Below are 11,797 nucleotides of genomic sequence, written 5' to 3' on the forward strand. Positions count from 1 at the left end.
TTTTGAAACTCAAGTTTTAATTCAGATTTTCGAATTTCCAATCTGAAAAGCCGTATTTTCTCTAATCGAAAACCACTCTCTACGTGTACTTTGACCCCATTTATCTCAGTTCTCGTGAAAGATATGAAAAAATATGTCAACTGATAACTTGCTTATTATAAAATCAGAAGTGATTTGTCAGTTGACACATTTTCGATATCTTTTACGAGAACGGAGATGAATTAGCTCGAAAATGTGAGAGCCCTTCTATAACAGATTTCACTGCATGTTTAGTTGCCGACCCCTCTTCTCAATAAAGTACAAACATTTTCTTCCAGAAAACTTTCAAAAATATTTTTCTTCCGGAAAGTTTCCAAAAAAATATTTATGACAAATTTTAAGTTCCACTATTTTTACCAGTCATCTGATATTTTTTATTTCCAATTTATTAATAAACCTTTCAATCATATTTGTCACATTTCCCATTGTTCCACAGGTAAACTTTATATCAATAAGTTGAACTTTTCCTATTTATTTTTTATTTGTAGAAATTTCACAGCATTAGTTAAACAAATACCTGCTGACCTAAACCCTTTTTGCACACAGGCGCCGCACATTCTTACTTCCTGCAAATCAAAGTTATCAAGAAAAGTCTCATTTCTATATTTACCTTCTCACACCGTTTTTTTTTTCAAATGTATACTATTCTCTTTTCTTTTCTTTAAATCAACAAGTTCAATTCAAAAATCAATGGTTCAAAGATAGGATCAACGCGAAGATCAATCATCTAATTGGTTGTTCTCTATGCTTTCTTCTCCAGTTTCCTATTTTGTTGCTTGTCTTGGACACGCATTCTTTTAGGGGCACGTGACTCATGACTGAGAAGAAAAAACAGTATTTCGTCGTATCTATTTCACTGTATTCTCGTTGAAGTCGTCGTCATCGTATTTGAAATGCAACAACGATAAATTTTCGAAAATTTGATACGATCTATGATATTGAGCGCGCGGTATAGGTGTGGGGAGTAAAGGAATAAATCGAATGTTATCAGAAGTCTTAATGCAAACATTTGGGGGAAAAGTTTGATGAAAAATGATCGGAGAACAGGGAACAGTCGTCATACCGTGATGTCATTTGGGTCGAGGCAGTGTTTCTCCGGTTTTCTAAGGTACTTATATTTATCCTGTGCCATTCAAATTTTCCATAGAATCGTTCTGTTTTCTCTATTCAATTTTTCGAAAATTTCAAACTTTAAATCCAATCAATTTCAACTTTTCGCCCCATTAAAAGTTCCTCTTTGATTGAACACTTTATTAAATTAATCCTATTTTCTGATTTCAATTTGTACAGTCTGATAGGATAAAAATTAGGTACTTTTTTTTATTTGACCTGACTGGAAATCGTTTTCTTGTGAAAGCAAAATGAAGGAAGGACAGTTTGATTTTTCAATTTTTCAAACAAAAAATTAACGTTTTGTTGAAAAAGAAAAAAGAACATTCATAAATAAAATGGACCAGAATAGAAATTTTTCTGCTTTAGAAAACACGCTGCAGAACAAATGCCGATTTTAGAAAAATTGGGAATTTCAGTTTTTTGATTTTCTACGGGCTACAGTACCGGTCAATAAGTTATACAAAAACATATTTTTAGTGGATTTTTAGCATTTTCAAAAGATCCTGAAGTTTTTGGCATTACTGTATCTCGGCTGTCAAGATTTTGAAAACTTTGAGGGTATGAAATAGATCTAGATTGAAATCTTCGCATTCACAAAATTTTTTGAAAGTTTCTAGTTTTTCAGCTATTTGGCACTACCTAAAAGACACAAAATATGATCCACTTTTGTGCTGAAAACGTGGTGTCTTTCAGAAACTCGCAAATAGATGAAAATTTGAAATTTTTTAAAAATTCTGTAAATTCAAGTTTTTATCACATCCTCTACAATTTTCAAAGTGATTGAAAGCCTAACTGTCGAGTCCCAGACTCCTGAATATGGTAAAAATGACCGAAAATTAATTGCAAAATACGTTCTCTTTTTTTTTCGAGAGCTCAGATCTAAAATGATTCAAACAATCAGTCTTTTGATTTTCACTCTTCTTCAAATACTGGTTTTGAATACCAACGACTTCCCAACTACCTCATGATCTTCGTCATGAAAAATTCAAATTCCATAAACCCCCCAACCACGAAAAAACCCAATCAAAACTAGGTGTTATAAGTGTTTAATGTATGCAAATTCCACCATAGTCACTTCTCAACCCGTCACCGCCTCCTTTTCAAACAATTCTGAATACCAGAAGGCACGTACCAGCAATGATCTCTGTCAGAAAGCATGCGACTCCGCCCCCCTCTAAACACTGTACAGTATAAATATTGAAGATCGACGAGAGAAGCAAACAGGAGAAGTGAGAAGAACGAAAACATTCGATGATCTTGACGATATGTTTTCATTCATTTCACTGACACCATCACTCTTTTCTACGACGAGATGATGATTCTCCAACGTTTAGAGACGAGACCATCTCTTAATTTATTAATGGTCATTCGTATTGTCTTCGTCTTCTTTGATGTGCGGCTTTGATAAGGAATTGCAAAGATCACAATATTCCGTACAGTTGTTTTGGTTTGCTCTCTTTGTGCATTTCTGTTGTTTGTATTATTAAGACAGTGATCATAGAACGGACCACTAATTTTTTAGCAAGACATTTGTTATAAAAAGTGACGCAGGAATTTTGTTCTTCTGCAAGAAACTTTGTTTCGTTTCCGGTCAACCCTTGAAAGTTCAATCTGACTTCACATAAACTATTTTTGAGCCTCGCAGCGATATTCATGCTAGTAACGAACATCTGCCATTGCCCTCATGACCCTAGTTCTTTGCCATAGATTTGTAAATCCAATTTTTTTTTATTTTGGATTCGAAAATGTTTATTTTCATGAGTTCTATTTCCTTGAACTTTAACATGGAATGTATTCCAATGTTTATACAAAAATTCCAAAAAAAAAGGAACAAAGTCCTGAGACCCACATTTGTATTCCAAAGCCCCCCTGGCACCACAAACATCTGCCATTTTGTTTCTGACCCCAAATTTTGCCCGCTTTTTGCCAAAACTAACGAATTCGACATTAAAGTTTTGGTAGGGCAGAACATATTTCAAAAATAGTCAGTTTTCGAAAACTTTGCTAGATCTGAGCTCAGAATTGTTAACTCAATATTCTAAAACATCTGTCACTGAACTTCTGAATCAGGCAGTGCCACTTCCTTGTCTGAAATCTGAAATTAGCACCTTCTGAAGTTTAAATTTATATCAGCAGGTATTAATTATCGATAACTAGTTTTTCAAGAAATGATTCAAAGTGATATCACGTTTTCTGATATCCTTATCAAAATTCGAGATATCATTCCTTGAAACTATTGCAAAAAAAAAAACTACTAAAATATTTTAAAACTTCAGAATACTGCCAGTCGTTTTTTTTTCCTTTTTTCTTTTTTGATTTCCTATTCTTGCGTTTTGCTCCACTTCTAAATGCATCCATTTTTCAGAGACCCCGACGTCTTCAAACCCGAACACACACTATCATACAAAGCGCGTCTTAAAGACAGCCACGAAGAGACATAATGTGTAAGTTGAAAAGAAAAATGAGAAAAATGATTTCTTATCATTCATCTAATATTTTTGAGATGATGATCCTTCTATCTCTTTCGCATTTAGAATGCGTCGCCATTTTTGTCACTTCTAAGAATTTTGATTCCCTAGTTCCGTTTTGCTGTTTTTTAAGACGTTTCCCAGACGTCTTTCCGGCTATTAGAAAGCTATTATACTATTTGAGCATAGGATATTCGAGCTTTTTCTCTTTCTCCCCCACTATACATGCACTTTTGTCTTTCCTATTCTCTGTTTTTCTTGGTTCCGTCTAGGAAAAAAAAAGAAAAAAAAAGAAAACAGAATCGAAGAAAGAAAAAAAGCGAGGAGGCAAAATAAAAGAGATAGAATTTTTTGGGTAGCAAAACAACTTTTCCCTCTTTTTTCCCTCTTTTTTTCGCCGTCTCTTCTTCTCCCTCACCTCCTCGTTGCTCGCATGTGAACTTGACTCATTTTTACTCTTTTTTTTGTGACATGGCACCTCCACAAGTTAGAAGGTCCGTAAGATTGGAAGGCCATGAAAAGCCCACTAAGACCCTGAAAAAGAAAGTGGGGTTTAAGCCAAAGAAACAGTCGAAAAAGGCCAAGAAAAATGTTAAAGTAGTTCAGAAAGGTATTATTAATAAGATTATTGTATTAAATTTATAATTTTTGGTTTTCAGCAGCTACCAGACAAAGCCCAATTGATATCATCCCACAACACGTCTGCTGTGACACTGATGTTTGCAAGGTACTGTCATTTTTGTAGACATTAGGATCAAGTACAAGCAAAGTTTTGAAAATCAAACATTCATTTTTCCAGGCTGATGCTTTGAACATTGATTACAAGCCAGGAGATTGCTGTGACGTCATTGTAAACGAGGGAGGATTCCGTGTGAATGTGAAACGAAACTGCGGAACATGTGAGTGGCTCTCAGGTTCATGGCTCATCACCCTTCTCGTTTTTTCAGTCCTCACTGCTAACCATCTGCCATCCTCGAAATTCGAGTTGGCTCAATTTCATGCTCACTGGGGATGCAACTCGAAGGAAGGATCCGAGCACCTTTTGGACGGAAAGAAGTTGAGCGGAGAGGTTCATTTTGTGTTCTGGAACACCACTTATGCGTCATTCAATGAGGCTATTGAGAAGCCGGATGGATTAGCTGTAGTTGGAGTTTTCTTGAAGGTTGGTAATACAATATCGGCAAATGAAACCTATAGATTTTCTAAATTTGAAGTATCGGCCAATAATATAGACAGAAACGTATTTTTCAGTTGGTTTTATGTCATTTTGGCCATTGTTAGAAGTCTGGCACCTTTTGATAATTTTGGATGTTGTAGAACGGACCGAGATTGAGAGTTTTGCATTCTTTGAATTTTTGAAAATTCCTAGTTTTTTTAATATTTGCCAATTTCGGCAAGGTACCTGGTTTGTTCCCGTTTTTCGTAGAAAATGGGTCAAAAAGATAAATCATTGATAAATCAGGGGCAGCTTTCCCACATTTCAGAAATACACTTGAAATTACAGGAATTTTACAAACTTATTTTTAAAAAAGATTTTTTTAATGTCACCCCGTTCTGGGCAAGCGTATTGTTCTACCGAAAATGCGTTTATATTTTTATCTTAACCCCGAAATTATTCTTGAAAAGAAAGGAAAACAAATTACTAAAAACCCGAACCTTGAAAATTATGGAAAAGCTCAATCCGACCGATTTCCAGTAAAATAAAACGTGGATTTTTCAGGAAGGAAAGTACAACGACAACTACCACGGACTCATTGACAGTGTCCGCAAAGCCACTGGAAACGTCACCCCAATTGCCATGCCAAAAGACTTCCATCTTGAACACCTTCTCCCAACTCCAGACAAGAGAGAATTCGTCACATACCTCGGTTCTCTGACTACCCCACCATTCAACGAGTGCGTCATCTGGACACTCTTCACAGAGCCAGTTGAAGTATCCTATGGACAGGTAGACTATTTCAAAGATCTCTAAGAAAAACTGGGGATTTTTTTCAGCTCAATGTACTCCGTAACATCATCCCTGCCAATCATCGTGAATGCCAAGACAGATGTGGACGTGAAATCCGATCGTCTTACAATCTTTAAATTCTGTCACCCTTCATCTTCTCTAATTTTTTGAAACTTCCTTTAATATGTTCTGCTTTTTTGCTACTTCCTGCTAGCGCTTCGTCATGTAAAAATCTTCTTCTCCCCCCAAACACACCCGTGCCGAATGTAAAGTTACACACACCCACATACATGTATGATGCCTGAAGAGCTTAGTTCTCATCTCACTTCTCTTATACATAATAAATAATTCAGAGTTCTGATGGATATTGAAATTTTTCTTCTTTTTCGTGGGGCGTCGCTATGATGAGTATATTCTTGAAAAACAGAAGAAATAACGAAAAACAAAAACTTAATTATGAGAAGAGCCTGATGATTGCTTTCAAAGAAATATTTTTTGTATTTCGAAATATATTAGAACGGAAATATACAGATTCATGTTTCATGTGCTTCAAAATAATTATGCAATTCAGGAGACCGAAAACATTTTCTCGGGAAATCAAACTTTGCGAAGCGGATGCATTATAGCTGTCTCGTCCACTCCTTTGATTTCTGATGATGTACTTGGCATTTGGACAGAGTGGGTCAGCGGCGGTTCCCCATTCTCTCCCTCATGAACATGCTGGTTGAGCCAGAAGCATTTGACATCACCTAAATATTATTAGAGTTTAATAAATTTAATTTTTGATATCTCACCTTTTCCCTTGACATGAACATAGCCTCTTTTCTTGAAAGTGTACATTTTCGACGCCATCAACAAGTTAGCCGTAATCTCGCTAGTTTGAATTTGATTCGGGGCACTGTTTGATTGCATTCTGGAGGCAAAATTGACAGTGTCTCCAAAAAGGCAGTAACGTGGAGAACGGATGCCAATGACACCAGCAGCGATAGGTCCCATATGGAAACCAATGCGGACGCGGAGCTGAAAATAAACACATTTTTGGGATAATAATTGATTCGGTTATGTTTTCTTGTAGATTACGTCAAGGATGTTCCCAATGGCTTTTTCAAAATTTCCAGAAATGTCGAAAATTTCAAGTTTCAAAATTGCCGAATTTCAGAATTTTTGAATTTCTTCTTAGTTTCTTATCACAAAAACGCAAAGATCGAAGAACAAATTGACAAAAAGAATTTGAAAATGCAAAATATTTTAATTTTGAAAATAAATTCTGCTCATGAAAAGTTTTCTCGCGCACTTCAGACCTACGGTAGTCCACAAAGGTCATATTTCGAAAAATCGAAAATATTCCTGTAATTTCGAAAAAAATGCTTCAAAAATATTCAGAACGAAATTTTCCGAATTTGCGAAATTCGAAAATTCAGGTGAAAACTTACCACGTAAGACGGATTATAAGACAATTTATAGCGATAAGAAACTTCACGAATCTCCAGACTCATCTCCGCAATCTCATACACATGCCGTCCTTCATTCTCTTCAGGCACGCCGGATGCTACCATATAGGTTTCTCCTGTGGTCTCCACTTTGTAAGCATCATGATTTTTGATAACGTTGTCGAATTGATCAAACACGTCATTCAAGAACATTATGGTCTGAAAAGGTTCTGTTAGATTCATGTATGTCCTTCTAAAAACCTGATTTGGAGTGCTCTTCTTCATTAATGCATTGAATTCACATATTTGAACAAACATCACTGTTGCAGACTCATAACTTCTTGGTTCTCTGACAATTCCGTTTTTTAGATCTTCCGCCACGGCTCTGGAAATCACCAGATATCACCTCGAGCTCTATGGAATTCATCACTTACGCTGGCAACATTTCGTTTAGAAGTTTCATAGTTGCCACTTGTGCCAGAGCCAAATCTTGTGTCCGAATTGATACCATTTCTTCTAATTCCGCGGCATATTTTTCATTCATTTTCATCATTTGGTCCACCAAGTTGCCTTTTCTAAAAGAACAAGTTATTAGGATTCTATTCAGAGTACTCTAGTCAGATCCAAGTCTTACGCAGTAGGATAAACAATTGCGATGGTTTCCAGAATCTTCCTAACATCCGGTCGTTCTTCGGGATTGCGGTTCCAGCACTCTTGACACTTTTGGAGGAGCTTTGCTTCTGGATTGTGTTCGTCAGCAACACGTGGCATCTTTCCATTGTCGATTATATCCTTGACAAGATCTAAAAATATTCGTGGCTAGAATTCGAACTAAATGAAAAACCCCACTTGGATTTGGTCGTTCCAGAGAATGAATTAACATAAACGGATCTTCTCGCTCAATCATCATATATAAAATCATTCCTACACAGTACATATCGCCTTTTTGACTACCCCGTACAATACGTGGCGGCAATTTTCCAGTCGGGTCGTACTCTTTGATGTGTTCGGGTGGGAAACACACATATTGAGGATAAGAAACTAAAATTTTTAATATCGATCAGCCTTTTTTGTTAAACTCACTCATGGGCGCCGCGTGGTCGAGTAGTTTGACGTTGGTCGAATCAAACGCATCACATATAAAATTGGATACTCCATACAACGTAAGTTTCAAAACCCAATTGATATCTATCAAACACGTGGAGGCTTGTAAAAATCCGTGATGTGCTATTGGACCCTTATGAAGATAGTTGAGGCCTTTTAACATATCTCTCATGAATGCAGATTTGAACGTCTCGTTCATTTCAAAGTCTCGATCCAAGCAAAATTCCTGAAAAGTATGTTTTTTTTTGTCGTTCAAAAGTTTCATATTTGAAATTTGAGGCAAATTATCTCGATTTCTGTGGAAGTTATCAAAAATTTGTAAACTGATAAAAAATTGATGATAACATGGAAATTATTTTATCTATTGACAAATTTTTGATAACTGTCAAAGGAACCAAGACAATTGAGCTCAAAGTTCGAGTACATATAGCTTGGAGATCTATATGATAAATTATGTTACCTCGATATCCTTATTTTCACTTAATATTATTTCAAATGGGAAGTTTTTGCCCAGAGGATCCGAAAAACGCTTCGGAGAAAATTTCAGGAACAGAATTTCCGGAAAAAAATTTACAAACTCTAACTTTATACCTCTAGCGTTCCTCTCTCAACAAGAGTGTGCAAAACTGTCAATGTCGGCATATTATCATCATTACACTGTATTCCAAAAAACTTGGCCAAATTGTCGTTCTGCAGTTGTTTGAGACTATACAAATAATCCAGCGTGGCTTCCGATAAACTGAGCTTTTTGTCCTGTTTGAACTGAAGATACTCGGCTCGTTGAGTTCCAACCAATGCGTAAGACCCAAACACTCGTCTACGAGAAATCAAGGTATTCTCGTCTTTGTTAGTCCTGTTTTCCAGTTCTCGTTGCATTTTCTGGAAAATTATACGTATTGCTTTATATCAAATTTGATGAATTACCGCATCCGCATTTTTGTTCACAATAATTTTCAAAGTGTCCTTTGACACTTTCCACGTCAGCTTGTAGACGTTCATTTTGTGTCTGAAATTGGAATGGAACCTCTCATAATTTCATTTTTTTATCATGTTTTCATAATTATTTTCACAAAACTGAAAAACAAAGTTGTTATTCCAAAACAAGCGGAGTATGATTCCCTGTGTGTGAGTAATAAGGGTGTTAGAGCTCAGTTGAAAAATGAGTATCTATACGAATTCAAAAGCTGTGATATAGGAAAAAATATCTTTTCAGAATTATTGATTAGTTGAGACGGGATTGGCAGAAAAATCTTTAAAGCATTTCAAAAAAACTTTTGGAAAATGGAACAGAAAAAAGTGTTTTTAGAAGTTATGTTGAATTTTTGAATACAAAAAAGAGAAAAAAACCTTCTTTATAATAAGATATTCTCTGAAAATTCACAAAAAAAAATCCAAACTTTTCGAAGCTTTACTAAACTTCACTGTTACAAAAAATGATTTTCAAAAGTCTAAATGATCATATTCATTTTGCAGACCTTTCCAAAGTATAGTAGCTTACCTGTTATAGCAAAGAATAGAAAAACTACCGAAAAACATCTGAATGAATTTCCTACCTCACATATAGCTTCAACCTCGAATACCAATCGAGTGGCTTATCATCAACAAGGAAGTCCTTCTGACACTCTCTTGGTAGCTTTTTGTCAAATAAAAATAGGATGGTCAACCAAGAGAATTGCAAGTAATATACTATAAATTGCTTCACCTCGTATAGTATATCTCGCAGTCCTAACATTTTAGACGAGTAATGTTAGTTTGAGGACAATGCGATAGTTGAAGAAGTAAGTTAATCCTAGCAGTCTCAAGGGATCTGGTAAACCATGGCAACTAGTATATAACGTGAGGGTGAAAGAGGAAAATAATTGTTGCTTAATGACTACCTTTGAAGTTCAATGTTTTCTTGGAATTGAGCTCGAATTTTGTGGAATTTGGAGCGAGAAGAAGACAGTATTTTGTTGTGAAATGAATTATTCTCGAGAAAATGATAGATAAGAGCAACAAAAAATACACTTTACAACAGGACGCTCAAAAAAGGACATTTTAATTTAGCCAAAAGACTTGCAAATGAGATTTTTTTGTTGTGAGCGAAAAAAGTATTTTCAGATTTAATTTCCTTCTCAAGGACAATAAGTTTTTTGGAAGAAAAAGACAATATTGAATAATTGAGAGAACTCTCAAATGCTGTCAAAAAGCAAAAACAAAAAAACTACGGTCCGATCCAGTGGGCCCGAGGTCATCCCAATAGAAATATCATAAATTTTCATTTAATACATTTTTGAATAATTTTTTCAACGGCACTACGTTCTTTAAAACTTTCGAATATCTTAAACTGACAGAAATAATAATTATTAGACACCCGTGCCGGAACGGACCGGATCAAGGTTATAGGTTGCCTGTCATTTGAGAACTCAATTTAAATTTATATGTGAACTTTCAAAATTAAGCGGATTATTAGGTGTTCAAACACTTCTGAACACTCTTGGATATATTTTCTCCACTCAAAAAAAATTTTTAAAAAGTCATTATAACGGTAAAAACCACTATCAAACTTTCAAGTTAATTTGGAATTTTCGGGATTTAAAAAAAAAAATTTCTGAACCTTTTGTTCCTTGTCCAAACTTAGGGACCATTCATAACCCCCCCCCCCCTCCCTATTTATCACTTACTGTCGTTTTTTGAGCACTATGACACCAATTGTGATGGCGATGCCACAAACGATGAGGCGAATATTATATGAGCTGCAGATAATTCCGAATCCATATTTTTTGAAAAATGAAAAAAAAAATTTAATGAAACTCACGAATGTAATTCGAGCATGCATTTCGCGCTACACATTCGTCAGGCGGATCCATATCTCTTAGACTCCAAAGCAAGTCAGGCGTTTTCGTTTCTGCCTGTCATTAGAGATAATGAGCATGTAGCCAAACTTTCGAAAAATTTTGTTAGGTGGACAGACTCACCAAGCTAAAGCAGTTGTATGTATCGCAGTCCTTCGGTGTTGACTTCAGCGTCAGAACGGCATCGAAGGTCATTTCAGCTGGGTTGACTGTATAGACCACATAGTCGGTTAGTACAGAGCCACTTTTGTCAAATGTAAATGCTCCGTATTTAGCTAGAAAAATCGCCAATGGTATTAGTTCAATAATTTTTTCGAAACATTTCAATGAATGTGAAGGCTTGGAAGTAATATCTAGAGCATCCCACTTACTAGATACAATCTTTCCGCTCATGGCGACGTGGTAGTTGTTAGTCTGAGTCTCAACACCATACATCGAGCCCACGCAATAGGCGTAACATGCTTGATAGATTCGAAGGAATTGTGTGAACTGTTCCTGAAAGGTTTATATATTTTCGATAATTCTTGATAGATCTGCTTTGGGTTTTTTGCTTATTCTTTGTGCTTGATCATTCATTGATATTATTTTTCTGCTTAAGTCCACTAAAAAACCGGAAATTGGACAGTGTATACATACTGTAAAACCTCTAATAGAACGAAAATGACCANAAACCGAACATTTTAAAGTACCGTAAACAATCTAACACGCGGACCGTCCACTTGGACCCTATATGTATATCTCACTTCTTTTGAAAGATATCAAAAAGTTGTCACCTGATAAAATATGTATCACGATATGAGCAACATGTGATTAGTTAGCCACTTTTTGATGACGTTCACAGAAAATGAGATACATTGGCTC

At 35.7% G+C, this 11,797-nt stretch overlaps 3 protein-coding genes across 3 annotated transcripts in view; 1 reads left to right on the plus strand and 2 right to left on the minus strand.

The window, feature by feature from the left end:
* Window positions 1-4,091: 4,091 nt before the first annotated feature.
* On the plus strand, window positions 4,092-5,705 carry Cbr-cah-4 (the record flags this gene model as incomplete). Its single annotated transcript, XM_002645706.1, has 6 exons — window positions 4,092-4,230; window positions 4,280-4,347; window positions 4,420-4,519; window positions 4,568-4,782; window positions 5,341-5,568; window positions 5,616-5,705. The coding sequence occupies 6 exons, from the start codon at window positions 4,092-4,094 to the stop codon at window positions 5,703-5,705; spliced, it is 840 nt and encodes a 279-aa protein (XP_002645752.1).
* Window positions 5,706-6,165: 460 nt separating this feature from the next.
* Window positions 6,166-9,101, minus strand: Cbr-odr-1 (the record flags this gene model as incomplete). Its single annotated transcript, XM_002645705.1, has 10 exons — window positions 6,166-6,317; window positions 6,363-6,588; window positions 7,002-7,217; window positions 7,260-7,383; window positions 7,433-7,573; window positions 7,633-7,801; window positions 7,848-8,039; window positions 8,082-8,328; window positions 8,694-8,981; window positions 9,027-9,101. The coding sequence occupies 10 exons, from the start codon at window positions 9,099-9,101 to the stop codon at window positions 6,166-6,168; spliced, it is 1,830 nt and encodes a 609-aa protein (XP_002645751.1).
* A 303-nt stretch (window positions 9,102-9,404) lies between these two features.
* Window positions 9,405-11,797, minus strand: part of CBG07424 — a gene marked incomplete at both ends in the record, with an annotated part of 3,103 nt that continues 710 nt past the window's right edge. The window contains 5 exons of the mRNA XM_002645704.1: window positions 9,405-9,471; window positions 9,656-9,827; window positions 9,980-10,123; window positions 10,900-10,993; window positions 11,060-11,431. Coding sequence (XP_002645750.1) covers window positions 9,405-9,471; window positions 9,656-9,827; window positions 9,980-10,123; window positions 10,900-10,993; window positions 11,060-11,431 — 849 coding nt within the window. The remainder of the gene's footprint in view (window positions 9,472-9,655; window positions 9,828-9,979; window positions 10,124-10,899; window positions 10,994-11,059; window positions 11,432-11,797) is intronic.

Source organism: Caenorhabditis briggsae (genome assembly GCF_000004555.2).
Source record: "Caenorhabditis briggsae complete genome, chrX, whole genome shotgun sequence".
Classification (NCBI taxonomy): domain Eukaryota; kingdom Metazoa; phylum Nematoda; class Chromadorea; order Rhabditida; family Rhabditidae; genus Caenorhabditis; species Caenorhabditis briggsae.